Below are 21,591 nucleotides of genomic sequence, written 5' to 3'. Positions count from 1 at the left end.
AGGCAAGCTTTTAAGAGGCTTTCTAAGAATCATAATAGATTCAAGCCTTTTATGTCTTTTCTTGAAAAGCCTTTCTTTTCTTTCCTCTTTACTCCCTTTAGGGACATTTGCCATGTTTGTCAAAAATATATCTGTACGATTCATGAGTTTTGGTTTTAATTAATCGTCAAGGCCAAAATAATGCAGTGGTACAAGGGACAAAGTACCCAGGCGGAAAAGAGATTGTACAGTAAATCAGATGGAGTAGGCATAAGGGCAGCAGCAGATGGATGTATTAACCTTGTCAGGTTGATAACAATTGATTGCATGTAGAATCAAGGCATATAGGCAGTTTGATCAGGTCTCAAAATATAAGCTGTCTTCTCTTGTCAAAACTATGACAAGATACAGACTGAGAAAATTTAGATGGTTTGAACTCTTTAAGCAGGAGAGACAAAAATGTGGCGGGGGAATATCTATCTGATAACATTCAGATACAACTACTGAATCGGTAGCATGATTGACTAGCTGGCTTGTTAATGAAGCTCTGTGGAAGGAAACAGTTTGATTGGAACTTCAATATGACACAAATTCCCAAGTGTAAATTATTAAGGCATTTTAAGCCGATCAGATTGTGTTGGCCCTGGAGCTAGGAAGACAACTACTTGCCCTATAACCATGCTGTTAAGGTCAGCTGTAATGCTTTTGCTGCTAGTATCTGAAGCTGGACTTAAAATGGATGGCAGAGCTTTCTTAGTAGAAAGTTATCTCATTTGGCACGCATTTCCATGACTGTATGTGCTCCAGTTACAATTCGGTGGCTGTCAAGGCACAATGGGGCAGGTTTATTGTATTTTGTTTAGTGTTGTATTTAAATTCTTTTGTGATGGCATGGTGTTCTTCTCAAGTAACCAAAGTGGCATTGTCAGTAATTTTTAGGGTTTGTGCCCACTGTGTATTTTATTTTGAGCTTCTCCCTGTCCCAGCATCTATTTTATTTATAAAATCCGTTAGTGTGCACCAGTCCAAATTTCAATCTAGTGTCATTACTGAAGGTAACTGTGGTTATTTCCTCAGTGGCCAAGATCTCAGTGTTGCTAATGGGGAAATTGTTGCCTGATAAAGTCGCCTTCTCACTATATAGGCCCTTCAAGGGAAAGCCATGTCTCTATAGATATTGCCTCACTTGCCTCCTTTGGGCATGAAAACTCTCATGTGACATCCAACTAATACAAAAAATGAATTAAGAATTGTTCTCTGACACCGTTAAGAGCCTCTTCAGGCTTTCACAAGTAATGCTAATGCGGGTGAACGGTGGTATACACATGGTCTCTCTCAACCTGAAACTCGCACTGCCTCTGAAAAAGATAAGGGGGCAGAAATCTCTTTCACACAGATGTAAGGGACTTCGCTTTTACTTGAACATCTGATCTCAAGTATCAATTTCCTGATCAAAGTGATACAGTGGGAAACTTCATGTAAAGCTGAGACTATTCAGTGATGGGAAGAATTGACTTACAATCCTGGCTATTACCAGGCATGATAGAAATGAGTATTAGTCATTTGACAAGTTGAAGCAGTTCCTGAGATACAACAAGAGAAAATAGCACCTCTGCACCTGGTAGCTAGAACAAGTGCAGGGTGCTGATGTGAGGTTCACAGGCATGCTCAGTTGTTGCAGAGCTATGTGCATGATTCCCAACCAGCCCTGTCTGGAATTTGACCATGTTTCAGGCTCATTCAGTTTGGGGGAAAAAAAAGTCTGCCTATAGCTTTGGTCAAAATGAAGCCAATGGATGTTGTCTAGAGGGGGTACTATATGGAGTTGTGCAAGAATTGCAGGAACAGCTAGGTGTCATTCCCAGTGTAAAGCTACCCATGGGCATGACAGGACATGATTGAAACCATCCATGTATGTATAATCAGAGTAATATAACCCATTTTCCATATTATTTCTCTCCTCAGACAGTAGGACACAAAAAATGGAGGGCTCTGTGTACAACACTGGTTTTCAACCTTTTTTCTTTTGTAGACCCCTAAAAAATTTCAAAGGGAGATGCGGACCTTTTTTGAAATGTTAGACATAGTCTGTGGTCCCCAGGTTGAAAACCACTGATCTTACAACATCTGAATAAGTTCCTAAAGGAGGGTTATCTGCACATTCCCATTTTATCATCCCATAGATAATTCCTCCTTATGGATAACAGTTCTCTCTTTCCCCCCTGCCCCCCCCAGCTTGATCAAGACCTTTTTATCTGATACGTGCTCTGAGTCTCTTCTAGGATCATGGCAATATTCATACTGGCTTTAAAGCACAAGCAAACTCAACTACTCTCCCAGGACAATTTTTCTGATTAAAGCTTTGTGGAATATATCTTGTGTTTATAATAAACAGACATACAGTGCCAGTGAAGTCAGTTCTTGGCCTGGGTTCCGGATGAATACTATCAAATCCAAGGTGTCATCTTCGGAGAATGTTAACAGAAGGATAAAGGAGTTTGAGGTGCAAGTGGTCTTCTCATCCATCCTCCCCGTGGAAGGAAAAGGCCTGGGTAGAGACCGTCGAATCGTGGAAGTCAAAGAATGGCTACGCAGGTGGTGTCAGAGAGAAGGCTTTGGATTCTTTGACCATGGAATGGTGTTCCAAGAAGGAGGAGTGCTAGGCAGAGATGGTCTCCACCTAACGAAGAGAGGGAAGAGTATCTTCGCAAGCAGGCTGGCTAACCTAGTGAGGAGGGCTTTAAACTAGGTTCACTGGGGAAGGAGACCAAAGCCCTGAGGTAAGTGGGGAAGCGGGATACCGGGAGGAAGCAGGAGCGCGCGAGAGAGCAGGGCTCCTGTCTCATACTGAGAAAGAGAGACGATCAGCAAGTTATCTCAAGTGCCTATACACAAATGCAAGAAGCCTTGGAAACAAGCAGGGAGAACTGGAAGTCCTGGCACAGTCAAGGAATTATGATGTGATTGGAATAACAGAGACTTGGTGGGATAACTCACATGACTGGAGTACTGTCATGGATGGATATAAACTGTTCAGGAAGGACAGGCAGGGCAGAAAAGGTGGGGGAGTTGCACTGTATGTAAGGGAGCAGTATGACTGCTCAGAGCTCAAGTATGAAACTGCAGAAAAACCTGAGTCTCTGGATTAAGTTTAGAAGTGTGAGCAACAAGGGTGATGTCGTGGTGGGAGTCTGCTGTAGACCACCGGACCAGGGGGATGAAGTGGACGAGGTTTTCTTCCACAACTCACGGAAGTTACTAGATCGCAGGCCCTGGTTCTCATGGGAGACTTCAATTACCCTGATATCTGCTGGGAGAGCAATACAGCAGTGCACAGACAATCCAAGAAGTTTTTGGAAAGTGTAGGGGACAATTTCCTGGTGCAAGTGCTGGAGGAACCAAGTAGGGGCAGAGCTCTTCTTGACCTGCTGCTCACAAACCGAGAAGAATTAGTAGGGGAAGCAAAAGTGGATGGGCACCTGGGAGGCAGTGACCATGAGATGGTCGAGTTCAGGATCCTTACACAGGGAAGAAAGGAGAGCAGCAGAATACAGACCCTGGACTTCAGGAAAGCAGACTTTGACTCCCTCAGGGAACCGATGGGCAGGATCCCCTGGGAGAATAACATGAGGGGGAAAGGAGTCCAGGAGAGCTGGCTGTATTTTAAAGAATCTTTATTGAGGTTACAGGGACAAATCATCCTGATGTGTAGAAAGAATAGTAAATATGGCAGGCGACCAGCTTGGCTTAACAGTGAAATCCTTGCGGATCTTAAACACAAAAAAAAAGCTTACAAGAAGTGGAAGGTTGGACAAATGACCCGGGAAGAGTATAAAAATATTGCTCGGGTATGCAGGAGTGAAATCAGGAAGGCCAAATCACACCTGGAGGTGCAGCTAGCAAGAGATGTTAAGAGTAACAAGAAGGGTTTCTTCAGGTATGTTAGCAACAAGAAGAAAGTCAAGGAAAGTGTGGGCCTCTTACTGAATGAGGGAGGCAACCTAGTGACAGAGGATGTGGAAAAAGCTAATGTACTCACTGCTTTTTTTGCCTCTGTCTTCACGAACAAGGTCAGCTCCCAGACTACTACACTGAGCAGCACAGCATGGGGAGGAGGTGATGAGCCCTCTGTGGAGAAAGAAGTGGTTCGGGACTATTGAGAAAAGCTGGACGAGCACAAGTCCATGGGGCCAGATGCGCTGCATCCGAGAGTGCAAAAGGAGTTGGCGGATGTGATTGCAGAGCAAATCACATGGAAAATCATGGAGCAGGTCCTCAAGGAATCAATTCTGAAGCAGTTAGAGGAGAGGAAAGTGATCAGGAACAGTCAGCATGGATTCACCAAGGGAAAGTCATGCCTGACTAATCTAATTGCCTTCTATGACGAGATAACTGGCTCTGTGGATGAAGGGAAAGCAGTGGACGTGTTGTTCCTTGACTTTAGCAAAGCTTTTGACACGGTCTCCCACAGTATTCTTGCCAGCAAGTTAAAGTAGTATGGACTATAAGGTGGATAGAAAGTTGGCTAGATTGTCGGGCTCAACGGGTAGTGATCAATGGCTCCATGTCTTGTTGGCAGCTGGTATCAAGTGGAGCGCCCCAAGGGTCGGTCCTGGGGCCGGTTTTGTTCAATATCTTCATAAATGATCTGGAGGATGGTGTGGATTGCACCCTCAACAAGTTTGCAGATGACACTAAACTGGGAGGAGAGGTAGATACGCTGGAGGGTAGGGATAGGATACAGAGGGACCTAGACAAATTAGAGGATTGGGCCAAAAGAAATCTGATGAGTTTCAACAAGGACAAGTGCAGAGTCCTGCACTTAGGACGGAAGAATCCAATGCACTGCTACAGACTAGGGACCGAATGGCTCAGCGGCAGCAATTCTGCAGAAAAGGACCGAGGGGTTACAGTGGACGAGAAGCTGGATATGAGCCAACAGTGTGCCCTTGTTGCCAAGAAGGCCAATGGCATTTTGGGATGTATTTTGGGGCATTGCCAGCAGATCGAGGGATGTGATCGTTCCCCTTTATGCGACATTGGTGAGGCCTCATCTGGAGTACTGTGTCCAGTTTTGGGCCCCACACTACAAGAGGGATGTGGAAAAATTGGAGAGAGTCCAGCAGAGGGTAACAAAAATGATTAGGGGACTGGAACACATGACTTATGAGGAGAGGCTGAGGGAACTGGGATTGTTTAGTCTGTGGAAGAGAAGAATGAAGGGGGGATTTGATAGCTGCTTTCAACTACCTGAAAGGTGGTTCCAAAGAGGATGGCTCTAGACTGTTCTCAGTGGTAGCAGATGACAGAATGAGGAGTAATGGTCTCAAGTTGCAGTGGGGGAGGTTTAGGTTGGATATTAGGAAAAATGTTTTCACTAGGAGGGTGGTGAAACACTGGAATGAGTTACCTAGGGAGGTGGTGGAATCTCCTTTCCTAGGTATTTTTAAGGTCAGGCTTGACAGAGCCCTGGCTGGGATGATTTAGTTGGGGATTGGTCCTGCTTTGAGCAGGGGGTTGGACTAGATGACCTCCTGAGATCCCTTCCAACCCTGATATTCTATGATTCTATGAAGATGAAAAGGAAAACTCAGGGCTTAACAGAAACAGTAGTCCAGTTCATATTATTGGAGCCTATTGGGAATATGGATTTCATACACAGATATGCTTCAGTGTTCCAGAGTTCATATGAGACATGCCCAGTAAGTCCTGTGATTCCCTCTGCATCTTGCCCCCATCATATTCATTTTCACAGATAAAGGTTCCAGTGTATTTTCTTAACTGCTTTGACTGGTGATGTAGCAAATCAGATTTTTTTTGAGGGGATCAACTCTTGAGTGACTCAGTCAGAGTGAATCTTATGCTAGATGCTATCTGGGTAAGGGAGGGGGTTCATTCCGGTCCCAATTCAGTTAAAGGAATAGATCCCTGAAAAACCGCTAGGAGAGCATCCACCAGTTGGAACAAAAGGATTCATTGCAGTCAGAGATCACTGTTCCTTCCATGGGTACTTAGATCTGTGGTGTTCAGGACAGTCCGGAAGTCTGTTGGAATTTCCATAGATAACCTAGAACAACACAATCATCCCTACCTCAGAAAATCAACCCCTACTAACCGTTGCAGAGCAAAGTTTCCTATCTCTAGCTGCACTGCCCAGTGAGGGGCAGGAGGACTCAAGACTTCATGTCAGAAGTTGGTTATCAGAGTGGCTACTGCATCCAGGAATATCCTCACTAATATGGTGCACTGGTGATTGACCTCTTTGCTTCTGGGAATAGTGCCCTGTTGCCTTTCCATGTGTCAGGATCTAGGATGTGAGGTTGTGAATGATCTCTTGAAAAGCTGGACAGTGTGTCTGCAGTATGCCTTCCCATGTTTTCCACAAGTTCCTAGGATAATGCAAAGATAGGAACAATTGAGCAGCAGTTTATACCTTTCTGTTGAAGAAGCTACAGCTCTCAGACTTGATTGATTTAATGCTGCGGTTTTTTTCTTTCTCTGAGGTTTGATATTGCAAGACCAATCTTCCATCTGGGACCAGACAGGTTAAAATAGATGATGAAGTTATCGCTCTCAGGGACTCTCAGAAGTCAATAAATAAAACTTACTGTACTGGTTGCTGCAAATTCCATAGCTGAACTGCCATGCTAAACTAGTGTGCAGTGTTGTAGCCCTGTCAGACCCAGGATATTAGAAACAGATAGTGGGTGAGGTATTTAGAGAAGCAGCCGTGTTAGTCTGTATTTGCAAAAAGAAAAGGAGTACTTGTGGCACCTTAGAGACTAACAAATTTATTTGAGTATACGCTTTCGTGAGCTACAGCTCACTTATGAAAACTTATGCTCAAATAAATTTGTTAGTCTCTAAGGTGCCACAAGTACTCCTTTTCTTTTTGGGTGAGGTAGGATCTTTTATTGGATCAGCTTCTGTTTGTGAGAGAAACAGTGTTTTCTTTTGTGTCTCACCAGCAGAAGTTGGCCTAGTAAAAGATATTACCTCACCCACCTAGTCATGCTAAACCAGGGATTGGCAACCTTTGGCACGTGGCCCGCCAGGGTAAGCCCCCTGGCGGGCCGGGCCGGTTTGTTTACCTGCCGTGTTAGCAGGTTCAGCCGATCGCGGCTCCCACTGGCCGCAGTTGCCGCTCCAGGCCAATGGGGGCTGCGGGAAGCGATGGCCAGCACATCCCTCGATCTGCACTGCTTCCCGCAGCCCCCATTGGCCTGGAACAGCCAACTGCAGCCAGTGGGAGCCGCAATCAGCCGAACCCGCTGATGCGGCAGGTAAACAAACCAGCCCGGCCCGCCAGGGGGCTTACCCTGGCAGGCCGCATGCCAAAGGTTGCCGATCTCTGTGCTAAACTATTGAAATACAGCCTTGAGTTCTTCCAGGAGGGCCTTAATGTGGGTTTGTAAACAAAAAGTCTGTTCTTTTCAAGCTTGATTCCCTGCAGATGTCCTCCTCCTTCCTATCCATTAAATCAGACCTTCTAGTAGCTACTATCTCCAATGTTATGAATGTTATAGTTGTGAGTTTTTTCAGCTAAGACTCAGTAGTCTTTTAATACAGATATGAGGTCTTCACGATTGTCATAGCATTCATTCCTTAAGCAAACTCAAATATTTTTCTGACAGCCAAAAAAAAAAAAAAAATTTTCCTACTGTTTAGCATTAGTGTCGATGCTCTTGAGGACTGGATAATCGCAGGGCAGAGTACTCATGTCTCCTGTATGAGATCTAATAGGTGGCCACATGGCTATCAATATATACGTTCAATAAAATTCCACTGGTTGGTCATCCAGTGTTCAGCCATTCCCATATTTGGCAGTCTTAACATAATCCCAGGGAAGATGGAGGTTTATGTAATATGTCTGGTTTTGCATGATCCTGTTTCCCACCCTGGAAGGCACGCTGCTACAAAAATACCATTATGGGATCTCTGGACCACAGCACAAAGAAGTATAGGAAAATGCACATGCTTACCTGAAAATTTCCTTTTTTTGGATAATGAGGTCCACAGATGAGTCGCACCTTGGAGCCAAATGCATCCACCAGAATAGAGGTGGAAATTGATATCCATGGACTTAAATTAGTTTTGTTGGGTAGGGCTTTGGAGCTGTGCTCCGGCTACGCTCCAGCTCCAGTCAAAAACCTGCAGCTCCACTGCTCCGGAGCTGCTCCGCGCTCCAGCTCCGGGCTCTGCTCCAAAGCCCTATTATTAGGGAGATTTCCCATAATCCTCAGTAGGATAAATTGTTGTGCATCCTCCTCAAAGTATAATTAACATAGTCCTTAATTTAGAAAAGTAGAACTGGATTATCTTGGCTATGGAAGTTGACTTACCTGGAAGAAACTTCAGGTTGTGGGACATTCCCCTGCTGCTAGTGACCAATGGGTCTGGTTCTACCCTAAGCTACAAGCAGGCTGAAGGATGCATTGTAATGGACCTGTGGACATTATCACTGGAAGAAAGGTAGTTCTCAGGTAAACACATGTACATTTTCCTAGTTTGTCAACAATACAGATGAAGTTAAACATTTCAGCACTAACTTCTCAATTTAATATCTTCAGTACAAACATTAAATAGTTTGTCAAAAACCTATATTTTGTGAGGGCATGTGGGAACAACTCAGCATCTCATTTAATACTTTTTTAAAAAAGTTAATCATTCTCCAGTGTTTGCAGTTATTCTACTGCAATTTTTACTTCTACAGTAGAACTGGAAAGTGAAACTATAAATAATTGAGTGTATGTTCAAGGTTAATTAAAGTGTTAATAAAGTGGATAACTAGCAAAAAGTGTAGATTCCAGATTCATTTAATGCATTGTGAGTAACACAAGTAAGGAAATGTATTTTAAGAATATTTTAGGAATATAGTTTTACTTGACTTTTACTTCACCTTCTAAAAATTAAGGGTTGGCAACATACAAATTATAATCAGTGTATAACCTAAATGAACAAGACACATAACTGTGATTATTTTTAAAATTCATTCCTTTCCTATGTTGTTAAACGTGATATATTGCATTCGCTTGAATTCCAACATTAAAGGAATGTAAACATAAGCCTCACAGTTCACTTGCTTCATAAATGATTCTTTTAAATATGCAAATCTGTTCTAGTATATTTAAATCCACACTTAATAGTTTAGTTTTTTATTGCACTAACTGTGTACTAACCCAACTTTCCCTTAATGTGCTATAAAGTGTGGAAAAATAGGGGAAAAATTGTATATGGATCTGTCTAATTTGTGACATAACATACCCACTAACTCAAGCTGCATTGCGTTCCTTGTATGGAATGAATGTTAAAAATCTTGTCAGTCCTGTTTTACCTGCAAGTCTTTAATTTTTCTCACCTAAGTTCTCAAAAGCCCCCAAATTAACTCAGAATCAGTCATTCATTATTCCAAGGTTTCTGAGTTATAGTACTAATTGGTGATATGTATATTTCTTCTTCTAACTTCCACTTACATAGCGATTTATTCATCTTTTCTTGCATATGTCATTTCCGCTGAAATTATTGGAGGTACTACATGCCATAAGGAGAGGTGAACAGGTGGTGCTGCATGAAATATTGTGTTTTTAATTCTTGTTCATAATTGCCCTCTAAAATTACCATCTTAATTTATAGTAAGAGGGGAAATATTCCATCAAAAACACAATTAGGTTAAAAAGACAAAACAATAATAATGAACTTTTTGGGGGGCAGGGAAAAATTGTTTATACTTATTAAAGATAACTGACTTTTGAAAAGACTTAACTTAATTTTCTGGGCTGAAGTACCTTTACTCTTTTAGTAGGTTGTAGCTTTTTAAATAAAATATCTAGAGTATTGAAGATTGGGGAAAAATTATTAGACATTGAATTTGTTGTAGTGTGCCATATGTCACTTGTAGATCAGAGTTAAAACGCGCAAAAAACGAAAAAGAAAAAAAGAATCCTCTAATTTAAACCAAAATGTCAGTTATACAATAGGTTTGTATTTATTGTGGATAAAGTCCTGGGATATGTTAGGCATGGAGTCATTGCTTGTCAACTAACTCCTTCTACTTAAAATAAAACTGTTTGTTCTAAACATTTCCAAATGAGTACGTTATTTACATAATAATTTAAACAGGAGCCACTGTTTATGCAACCATTTTGTAAAAGGCAGAACAGTCTTCCAATAGCTCAGGCCTCTGGATTTTACTTCTTTTTGTGTACAGTATTTTTACTGTAGCTTTTTAGTGAAGAGAAGGGGATTGCCACTCAGGTTTTAAGGGGACCAGGCGCGTACAATATACCACTGGGCCCTGGTTGAATTCTCCTTTACTCATCTGGTATACCTACTAATGATTTCTCACTTCATATTTTTTGTCACAATATACAGGCTCTTGGGAATGATGACTCAAGGCTCTGGGCTGGAGTGGGACCCTTGGGCATAGGCATAGTTTGACTTCTGTTTTTTTGGGGCGGGGGGGGGGTAAGGGCTGGTAGGATTCAGGCCAGCTCCGTACAGTGGAGGGAGTCCAGGGAGGGAGCGTCACCTCCACCCCTTGACTCACCTCAGCAGGCCACCTAGCCTGTCTGGCTTGGGGGTGGGGTGGAGGGGCTCAACCAAAAAATATAACTCAAAGCGGGGACTCAGCTCAAAAAGTTTGAAAACCACTCAGGGTGCAGGCAGGGTGTAGCTAAACACAGACGTAGAATCATAGAATATCAGGGTTGGAAGGGACCTCAGGAGGTCATCTAGTCCAACCCCCTGCTCAAAGCAGGACCAATCTCCAACTAAATCATCCCAGCCAGGGCTTTGTCAAGCCTGACCTTAAAAACCTCAAAGGAAGGAGATTCCACCACCTCCGTAGGTATACCAGTACTTCACCAACCTCCTAGTGAAAAAGTTTTTCCTAATATCCAACCTAAACCTCCCCCACTGCAACTTGAGACCATTACTCCTTGTTCTGTCATCAGCTACCACTGAGAACAGTCTAGAGCCATCCTCTTTGGAACCACCTTTCAGGTAGTTGAAAGCAGCTATCAAATCCCCCCTCATTCTTCTCTTCCGCAGACTAAACAATCCCAGTTCCCTCAGCCTCTCATCATAAGTCATGTGTTCCAGTCCCCTAATCATTTTTGTTGCCCTCCGCTGGATGCTTTCCAATTTTTCCACATCCTTCTTGTAGTGTGGGGCGCGAAACTGGACACAGTACTCCAGATGAGGCCTCACCAATGTCGAATAGAGGGGAATGATCACGTCCCTCGATCTGCTCGTAATGCTCCTTCTTATACATAAGATGATCCATTCACTTTGGCAACTAACTGCATTGCCTCTGTAGTGCTGTTGCCTTAGCTGGCCGATGGAATAAGGAATCAAATAGATTCACAAGCAGAACTGTTGCATACTCTCACAAATTATTGTTGTTCTACCTCTTGGTCAGCAGCAGTGTCCCCTCTAATTTTTCCCATGCGTGTATGGAATAATTTTGTTATGTGTACCAATATGGAGGTGATGGTTGGGATGGGTTGGAGCCGGTGGAGGGGCACCTCTTCCCCAGCTGCAGTGGGTCCGGGGCTGGGCTGGGGCTGGTGGGGAGAGGCGCTTCCCCCTGCTGCGGCAGGTCCGGCGCTGGGGGAGAGGCATCTCTCCCTGTTGCAGCACCCTAGCTATCTAAAACCAAACACAAACTAGACAAGGATGATGAGTGCTTGCTCATTTCTAGGGTGACCTGACAGCAAGTGGGAAAAATCAGGACAGGCGGTGGGGGGTAATAGGCGCCAATATAAGACAAAGCCCCAAATATCAGGACTATCCCTAAAAATCGGGAATTCTGGTCACCCACTCATGTCCATTCTAAGTAGGTGTGTACGCACGCCATGTGCATGGTTGTCAGGTTTTTCCCTTAGCAACACCTGTCGGGTCACCTGTGGAGCCTCCTGGAGTCACAGCTTCATGGTGCTGTATATTGGGCCCTGCCGACCCCCCACCTCTTCTGTTCCTTCTTACCACCGTGACGGTCATTGGAGCTGCTTTTCTCTCTTACTGTGACAAGCGATTCTCTAGTGGACATTTCTCTTTATATCCTGTAAATAGTTAGTTTACCCTCCTAGACCTGTCAATGGACACACCGATCACCATGCCCGGGGTCCTGGACTTGATCACTGAGGACCACGGCCACCTCTGGCATCCCAGCCTTGAGTCTATTCACCTCACCGTATGGAAACTCCATGGATAAACCCCTTGGAGTTGGCATGCTCAGACCCTGTTAGAGAGGTCTTCCTTGGCAGCAGGAAACTATCAACTATGGTCACTTAGTTAAGTGGAAGAGAATTCTCCATTGTGTCATTACAAAAGGACACTCCCCCTTTACAGTCTTTCAGAGTGGTAGCCGTGTTAGTCTATCAGCAAAAACAACTAGGAGTCCTTGTGGCACTTTAGAGACTAACAGTTTATTTGGGCATAAGCTTTCATGGGCTAGAACCCATCTGATGAAGTGGGTTCTAGCCCACGAAAGCTTATGCCCAATTAAATGTGTTGGTCTCTAAGGTGCTGGAAGGACTCCTCGTTGCTTTTACAGTCTTTGGTTCCCTTTATCCTGGGCTGTTTATTACACCTGAACAGCAAGGCCTGTCGGTGTCGTCAATAAAGGTCCACCTGGCTGCAATCTTGGCCTTCCATCCCAGATTTGCCAGTCTATTGGTTTTTGCTAACCCAATGGTTGGCCACTTCCTCAGAGGACTAGATAGACCGTACCTCAAGTAAGATAACTGATCCCTGCATGGGATCTTAACTTGGTACTTCCAAGTCTGATGTGGGGGCTCGCCTCCGAGCGCTTAGCTACATGCTCACTTCTTTACCTTTCCTGGAAAGTAGTGTTCCTGGTGGCTATAACTTCAGCCAGGAGGGTGTCTGAGCTTAAGGTCCTGACTGCTGAACCTCCATATACTGCCTTCTGTAAAGACTACGTTCAGCTACGACCCCACACGGCCTTTCTTCCAAAGGTGGTTTCGCAATTTCATGCAAACTGACATTTTCCTTCCAGTTTTCTTCCTTAAGCCACCTGTCAACAACTGGGAGCGAATGCTCTACTCCCTGGATGTCAGGCATGCATTGGCCTTTTCTGTCGAAAGAACTAAGCTGTTTAGTAGATCAACACAACACTCTGTTGCAATTGTGGAAAGGATGAAGGGGCTTCCAGTGTCGTCCCAAAGGATATCCTCATGAATCACAGCCTGCATCTGGGCATGCTATTACTTGGCAAAGATACCTGCCTCTGCTCTGACAGCGCACTCCACAAGAGCACGAGCATCCTTGGTGACATTCCAAGCTCAGGTCCCCATTCAAGATATCCGCAGGGCAGCAACATGGTCATCAGTCCACACCTTTACGTTGCACAGCACCATTACACAGCAGGCCAGAGACGGTGCCGCATTTCGAAGAGCGGTGATGCAGTCTGCGACCTCCATCCTCCTAGCGAATGTTTGGGTGTCACCTACTTGGAATCAACATGAGCAAGCACTCGAAGGAAAAACGGTTACCTACCTTTCGTAACTGTTCTTTCAGATGTATTGCTCATGTCCATTCCAAGACCTACCTGCCTCCCCCTCTATTGGAGTAAGCGGGCAAGAAGAACTGAAGAGGCGGGGTGGTGTGTGAGGGGAGGGACGTGGAGGCGTCGGCGGGGCCTTATGTATGGTACTATGAAGGTGCAACTCCAGGGGGCTCCACAGCTGACCTGACCGGTACCAATAGGGGAAAAAACCTTCCAGTGACTCTGCACACGGTGCGCACACACCTGTTTGAAATGGACATGAGCAGCACATCTCAAACAGTTACAAAAAGGTAGATTACTTTTTTTTTTTTCAGGCTCTCTGCAATTTCAGGCAAGTGTCTCTGCATTGGTTAGAATTGTTTCATATTTTGGAGGGTTTCTTCGTAACCATAACAGCTAGACCTATTTTTTTTCATTAAAGCTGAGGGTCCAGAGAACAGCTGAAGCATCTTTGTGCCACTCTGGTGTGGCTTATTCTTCCTGCCATGTCAAAAGGCGTATCCCCCATTTAGGGAAATACTGGTTTATTTTGTGTCTTCCCGCCCCTCACCCCCACATTAATAAGAATATATGCTGGCACAAGGGATTAATACTCCACATGACTGCAGGGGGAAGAAGGGAATTAATCTTTCTTGTCTTTTATTTTGTGGTGGTTGAATATGCCACTTTGAAAACATCACAGTAGTAGAAAATACTCTTGAGCCTGCTTAGTAGTCTAATACTTAATACTGCATTGTCTTGTATAACACATCAGTTGAACTTTGAGGATACTTTTCAGAGTAACAGCCGTGTTAGTCTGTATTCGCAAAAAGAAAAGGAGTACTTGTAGCACCTTAGAGACTAACCAATTTATTTGAGCATGAGCTTTCGTGAGCTACAGCTCACGAAAGCTCATGCTCAAATAAATTGGTTAGTCTCTAAGGTGCTACAAGTACTCCTTTTCTTTTTGAGGATACTCACATTGAATTAGCAATAGACATCCTTGTGGTTTATTAAAGGACTTGCATCTAGCCATCCTTAGGTGGCTGCAAACCGGACCCTCTGGCTTGGGTTTGTAAAGGAGGCAGATTCTCAAGACTTTACATTGGCTATTCAGGACTCTTCAAGCTAAATCATAGTGGCTTTTTACAGTTTTGCTTTTGAGATTATTAATACAGTAGATGAAACCTATGGCTATAATAATTGCAGAGTAGGTTAAATCAGTGTAATAATTTTTAGAAACCTTACATTAATATAGGATGACATAAATAGCTTAGCATTTGATTTTGTTAAATTTACGTATTTTACAACGCCAGGATGTGTTGCTCATGTCCATTCCAAGACCCCTCTGTCGGAGCAATGCCGGTAAGAAGGAACTGGAGAGGTGGTAGGTCAGCAGGACCTTATACATGGCACCACAAAGGTGCCATTCCAGGTGGTGCCTGAAGAGACGGGTACCGCTAGGGGAAAAACCTTCTGGCTACTGTGCATGCAGCATGCACACGCCTAATTGGAATGGACATGAGCAACAGATTTTGATGAACCACAGTTACGAAAGGTAGGTAACTGTTTTATGAGGGCTGAGTATAAAAAGAAGAGAGAAAATGCTTCCAAATCAATAGGTGATACCCAACTGTGTATTAAATAATTACGTTTTTGTTTGAGGGCTGGTGAGGGGGAAATGTGCATAGAGTAATGAAACATTAAGATAGAGTGAATGCTCTGAGATTTCTCCCATCATTCATAAAAGTTGCTGGAGAAGTTTGCATGTAGTTCATGCTTAGCTTGCGGAGAACACAGATGGCATTTGTAAAGCATTTTCATAAATTGCGAAGTAAGTAATTACGAAGTAAGTAATTTTTTATCGTGCAGTAATTTAGGGCACTACTACTTCAGTGCCTGAGACTGATTTCTTCTTCAGTATGCTAAATAAACTTTACCGAGAGAAGAGAGATGATACTGAACACTTGCTTAAATGTAGAAGGAATTGGCACATTTGTTTCTCCATAACAGAACTAGAGGTTTATTTCTGCCACTTATAGGCAAGAGTTTACGCAACTTCAGCTACATGAATAACATAGCTGAAGTCGATGTACTTAGATATACTCACTGCAGTGAGCCGACTGCTGCTGCTCCCCCGTCGACTCTGCCTGCGCCTTTCGCTCTGGTCGAAGGGAGAGTGCTCAGGGATCGATTTATCACATCTAGACTAGATGCGATAAGTCTGCACCCTCTGGATCGATTGCTGCCTGCCGATTCGTGGGTAGTATAGACATACCCTTAGTGTATACTGAATTTAGGGTGTAGTGTTTGACATTTTCAAGTTGGCTGTGAAGAAAACCTGTATCTTTTACTGAGGTTTGAATGGGGCTTCTGGTTTTTCCTTTATTTTAAGGTGCTTTTTTGGCTGCTGCACCAGGAATAAAAAATATACAGCTTTACTAAACTAATAGTATATCTTTCTAAATATATGTGTGGTTTTTTGTTTTTATTAACAGATGCTTTTGTAAATAGCCAGGAGTGGACACTAAGTCGATCTGTACCAGAACTGAAAGTGGTAAGTAATATTTTATATTTACATGTGTTTTCTTTACTTCTGAATTCCATTCTTTCTGCATTTACACAGAAATGGAACATTCGTAAGGTTATATTTTAAAGTCTGCCAGATTTTTCCTTTATAAAAACATTTAGAGGATTTTAAACCTTGAATATAAATCTTAATGGGACATAACGTAAAGACTCCTCTGTCTAAACTTTTAACCTACCACTGTTACTGTTAACACCTAAGAATATTGCTGAGATTGGAGACAATGCTTTTCCCTTTTTTTTCCCCCCCCAGCTTGGTTACTTAGTACAATTAACAGTGTTTTGTGTGTAGTAGTCATTTTCCCAGTGTAACTTGTTTTGTTTTTTGGTGGGTAGAGACCCCTTGCAATAAAGGGGTGTGGGGGGGGAGAGAAAAATGTTTGAAAATAAAAATATTTTAAAATGCAAAAATGGGCAGGTGGACTAGCAGGTACATGTAGTACCTGAACAACTTTTTAGCACTGCTTGAAATTGATCACTTTTTAAGGGGAATGTGTCTATCAGATTCCTCCAGGGTCTCTGCATAGGACCAATCTTTTCAAGGTTCCTTCCCCACTCTGAACTCTAGGGTACAGCTGTGGGGACCTGCATGAAAACCTGCTAAGCTTATTTTTACCAGCTTAGGTTAAAACTTCCCCAAGGTACAAACTATTTTACCTTTTGCACTTGGACTTTTGCTGCCACCACCAAACGTCTAACCGGTTTTATTTTATTAGGAAAGAGCCGTTTGGAAACATCTTTCCCCCCCCAAATCCTCACCAAAACCTTGCACCCCCTGGGGAAGGTTTGATAAAAATCCTCACCAATTTGTGTAGGTGACCACAGACCCAAACCCTTGGATCTTAAGAACAATGAAAAAGCATTCAGTTTTAAAAAAAAAATTTCAAAATGAATTGTCTAGCTGAAATGTTGGTTTTTTTCTGTTGTTTTTTGTCAGGACTCTATTTGATTTCCTAAAAGACTGGAGATTAGTGGGAGGCAAGATACCAAATGGTCTTAATGTTAGTTCCAGAAGAATGCGAATTAAAGCAGCCTTTTATAAATTGTTTATTTTTGGCATTACTTTAGCTGAGCTTGAAGAGAGTATAGGTGGGAGATGCCATCGACAAAAGGAATATCTGGAGATAAAAATGCATGGCCTGGATGAGGGAATTTCACAGAGCTGCTATTTTGAAAGCTAAGAACAACGCTAGAGGCAGGAATTGGAGTGTCCCAAATGATAATGGGGTTGATAGAATAGCTGAGAAGTTCCCCTTCACTGTAATGAGGCAGTTTTTGGGTTAAGGATGGAGAAAGAACTTCCTTCCAGCATTCAGATGGTGGCAGGAAGATTTCAGAGTTATCAGGCACCCAAGAGATACTGATACGAAGCAAAAACTGTGTGGAACCTGCTGGGGACAAACTCCTAAGAATCCCAGCACTGAGACACAGAACTAGACTTATTGCCTCTGAATGTCTGCAGCTTGGTGGTGGGAACTTTTTTGTGTGCGCACATTTGACTTCTATCGTGATTTCTGGTTAGTGGGTTGAGTTCTCTGGCTGTTGTGTGGTAATTTTTCAAGTCGAGAGCATAAAGCAGGGCGGGTAAACTTTTTGGCCCGAGGGCTGAATCGGGTTTCTGAAATTGTATGGAGGGTTGGTTAGGGGAGGCCATGCCTCCCCAAACAGCCAGGCATGGTCCGGCCCCCGCCCCCTATCTGAACCCTCCTGATTCTTGCCCCCTGGCGGTCCCCCCCGGGACTCCTGCCCCATCCAAACCCCCCGTTCCCTGATGGACCCCCAGGGACCTCTGTCCCATCCAACCCCCCTGCTCTCTGTCCCCTGACCACCCACAAACCCTCTGCCCCTAACTGCCCCCTGCCACCCCCCCCCTTCCTGGCTGCCCCCCTGGAACCCCTGCCCCATCCAACCACCCTTTCTCCCTGCCCACCCCTGGAACTCCTGCCCCTAACTGCCCCCTGCCACCCCATCTAACCCCCCTCTTCTTCCTAACTGCCCCCTGCTGCCCCATCCAACCCCTGCGCTCCTTCCTGACTGCCCCCCTGGGACCCCTGCCCCCATTCAACCCCCCTGTTCCCTGCCCTCCGACCGCCCCGACCCCTATCCACACCCCCAGCCCCTGACCACTCCCCGAACTCCTCTGCCCTCTATCCAACACCCCCCCACCCGGCCCCCTTACCGCGCTGCCTGGAGCACCAGTGGCTGGCGGCGCGGCTGCACCAGGACAGGCAGCCGTGCCATGCAGCACAGAGCCCCGGGTCATGCCGGGCGCTGCAGCTGTGCTGCCCCAGTAGCTCACAGCCCTCCTGCCCAGAGCATGGCATAAAGTAAGTTACAGTGCAGAAGATCTTGTTGTGGCCCAGAAGAATTGAATCCCCAGTAACTCTCCTGTGAACTCTCAGCTGTGTGTCTGTCTGTTCTAGGATATTTAAGTACAGTGGGACTAGAAACACAAGAGTAGCCTCCTCTGAGTTTCCTTTGCCTGTGGGGTTCTTATGACAAACCTCTCTTACTTTTTACCTTGTTGAATTGGTCATAGACTTCTTGTGTCTGCATTATGCTGTTACACCATACGTAGTATGTCAATTGAACCTAGAGTAGCAAACATGTACTTAACGGTAGGCATTGGCTATTCCCCAACAGTTCAACACCTTGGGGACTAACCAGTTAAAAAAGCTGGGCATGCTGCATATGCTTGCTGCTTTCAGGCATTGCTGGAGGGCTGGAGGTGAGTAAGGGGCCTCTGTTTGTTTAGTCACAGAGGCTTTGGCTTCATTGCCCTGAAAAAGGCGTTTGCTTCATATCCCTGTTACTGTGGGATGACTAATACACATTAGGATTTTACAGAAGTATAACTAGTGGAGACCAGGCAAATTGTAGTTTTACCTGCCAGGTAAAAAGTCATGGTCAATGCCCTACCCTCATTTGTGGCTGACCTCATCTATTTACTTCACAATAAAAACTCCAGTGCCTGGTCTGGACTAGGGTTTTGCAGCGGGATAGCTGATGTGTGTGTGTTGTCCCTCAGTGAAAACAAAGCCGAAAACAGGATCTCATGCTGTTTGTGCAGGGTTCCACTGCATGTCTCCTTCTCTTTTCTCTATCTTCTCCCCATCCCATTTTTTGCTCGCTTGGGGACTGTGTGTGCATATGAGGTGGATTGTCTGAATTTCTCTTTTGCCTTCACTGGTTTGGGGATATGAAGAAGTTCCCTTGCCACCTCACATTTTTCTTGTGCAACCAGATCAGAGTCTCTCTCTCTCCTGCTGCCTTTTAAAATAGAATCTGCATGACAAAGCTGATATGATTCTGTAAGTTTGTGCAAGGATTTATTCCTGGTCTACATTACAGAGTTAATTTGATGCAGGGCAGCTTACATCAATGTAGCTATGTGTGCGTATACGCTTACATTTCGCTCCCACCGACGTAACTGCCCTGTTATGCCAACATAATAAAATCACCTCACCCATTGGTGTAGAGTCACGGTCGATGTAGTTAGGTTGATACAGTGTCAGCGTAGACATTGTGTTACTTACATCAGCGGTTAATGGCTTCCAGGAGGTATCCCACAAAGCCCAGCAGCCAGCTGGCCAGACAACTGTCTCTCGTCTTTAAAGCCCTGTGAATTTTTGAAATTCCATTTCCTGGTTCCCTGGCTTGGAGAGCACACCTAGCAACTGCCTAGCTGACCACACTGGCTACATGCTGCAGATGCTCCCCTGCCTGGAGAAAACAGGAGATGCTGGATTTCCTGGGTCTGTGGGGAGAAGAGGCTTTGCAGGTACATCTCAGATCCAGCCATAGAAACATTGACATCTAGGAGCAGATCACTCTGGGCATGGAGGAGAAGGGCTACAAGAGGGATGAAAAGCAGAGCTGTGTGAAAGCCAAGGAGCTGCAACAGGTGTACCAGAAGACAAGGGAAGCTAACAATTGCTCTGTAAAAGCAGCAAGTTTGTGACTATGCACCAAAAAGCTGCATACTATCCTTAGATGAGACTCCGCCACCACCCCCAAGAGCCCTATGGATACTTCGGAGGAGCCAGAGTCAGAGGCCTCTCCTGTGAACAGTGAAGAGGAGGTGTTGGATGAGGAATTGGAGGAAGAGTAGCATGGGGGGGACAGGTGATTGGGGGGGGCAGCTGCTCAGCGAGCCAGGACATGTTTTTGACTCCAGCGCAGTCCAGCACAGGCGATCCTGATGCAGGGGAAGGCACCTCTGGTAAGTATGCTGTTTGCTTTGAAATTACAGGGATGGAACCCACAAAATAGCAGCACACATCTGTTGATTTACTCTTATTCTAGAAGAGGTAGTGAAACAACTAATAGAGGAAGAGTTATTGTCTGCTTCTCATCCCCCTCAACTGTTAGGCAGAGGGGGCCCCATGGAACACACTATTTATGTGCACCAGGATGTCCCATGAATCTTCATAGATATCGCGATGAAACTTTCCTGGAGTTGTCTGCAATCCTCTGCTGTAGGTTTCTGGGGAGGGCTGCCTTATTCCTTCTTCCGTGGTAGGACACTTTCTCATGCTCCTCAGCGATTACTTGAGCGAGAACCATTGCAGCATAGGGTCCCAGCCAGCAGTCAGCCTCCATTACCCTCAGGGGTGAGAGGTCAGCTAAAATCACCACCGCCTGTGGAAAGTGGTACCAATATTCAGTTCAGTTGCCCTATACAGACATACTCATGACTGTGAGCTATCCCCTCTCATTTCCCCAATTTGCCCCCCACCCCAGGGCTGTGCTCACCATGGCTCATGCTGTATAAATCCCAATGAGAAGTGACAATGTAGTGCTTACAACTTGTGTGGATCAAAGGGAGTGAGTTCAGCCTCCTAAGTTTTGGCTTATCTCATAAATGCACTGACAATGGTACTTCTGTGTATTGTATCTTCAGCAGCTGCAAATGTGGCCATGAGGGTTTCTCCATCCACACCAGTGGAACGGAAGAGCCAGATAAAGAGAAGAAGGAAAAGGACTTGGGATGACATGTTCCAAGAGATCCTGCAAGCTGCTGCTGCCTCTGATAAAAACACTTGGAGGATCACCATTGCAGACAGCATGGAGAGGAGAAAGGTGCAGGAAAAGAAGAGGGATGTGCAGCTGGAGATGCTTGCACTTCTCAGGCAGCAAACAGACATGCTGCAGACTCTGGTGGATCTGCAGGTTCAACAATCCTGTGCTTGCCTCTTTCTGCAGCCCATAAAGAACTGTATATCTGTGCCCCCTGTCCCTCAATATTCTGTGTGGCATCAGGTTTCTGCACTGTCCTTACCATTCCACCCTGGGAACATTAAAGACATTCACAGCTGCACATATGCTGACCTGAGAAAGACATAGTTGGTTTATGTGAATTTGAAATGGAAATGACTGTTCTTTCCCCCTCATAAGTTTTTTCCTTAATTTTTGAAGTTTAATAAAGTTTAAAATGTTTTTTTCTGTTTGCACCATTGTGGAATAAATGTGTTTTTGGAAACATAATTCATGTTTATTAGTTCATAACATATGCT

General features: G+C 44.5%; 1 protein-coding gene across 6 annotated transcripts in view; it reads left to right on the top strand.

Moving 5' to 3' along the window:
* AGAP1 (ArfGAP with GTPase domain, ankyrin repeat and PH domain 1) overlaps positions 1–21,591 on the top strand; it is a 707,317-nt gene that overhangs the window by 227,552 nt on the left and 458,174 nt on the right. For all 6 annotated transcript variants that reach the window (XM_048870105.2, XM_048870104.2, XM_048870107.2 and 3 more), the window contains exon 2: positions 15,988–16,046. In XM_048870105.2, the coding sequence (XP_048726062.1) occupies positions 15,988–16,046 (59 nt within the window). The remainder of the gene's footprint in view (positions 1–15,987; positions 16,047–21,591) is intronic.

Source organism: Caretta caretta, chromosome 11 (genome assembly GCF_965140235.1).
Source record: "Caretta caretta isolate rCarCar2 chromosome 11, rCarCar1.hap1, whole genome shotgun sequence".
Lineage (NCBI taxonomy): Eukaryota > Metazoa > Chordata > Testudines > Cheloniidae > Caretta > Caretta caretta.
Note: the sequence above shows the minus strand (reverse complement) of the source record. Positions and strands in the feature narration are given on the sequence as shown.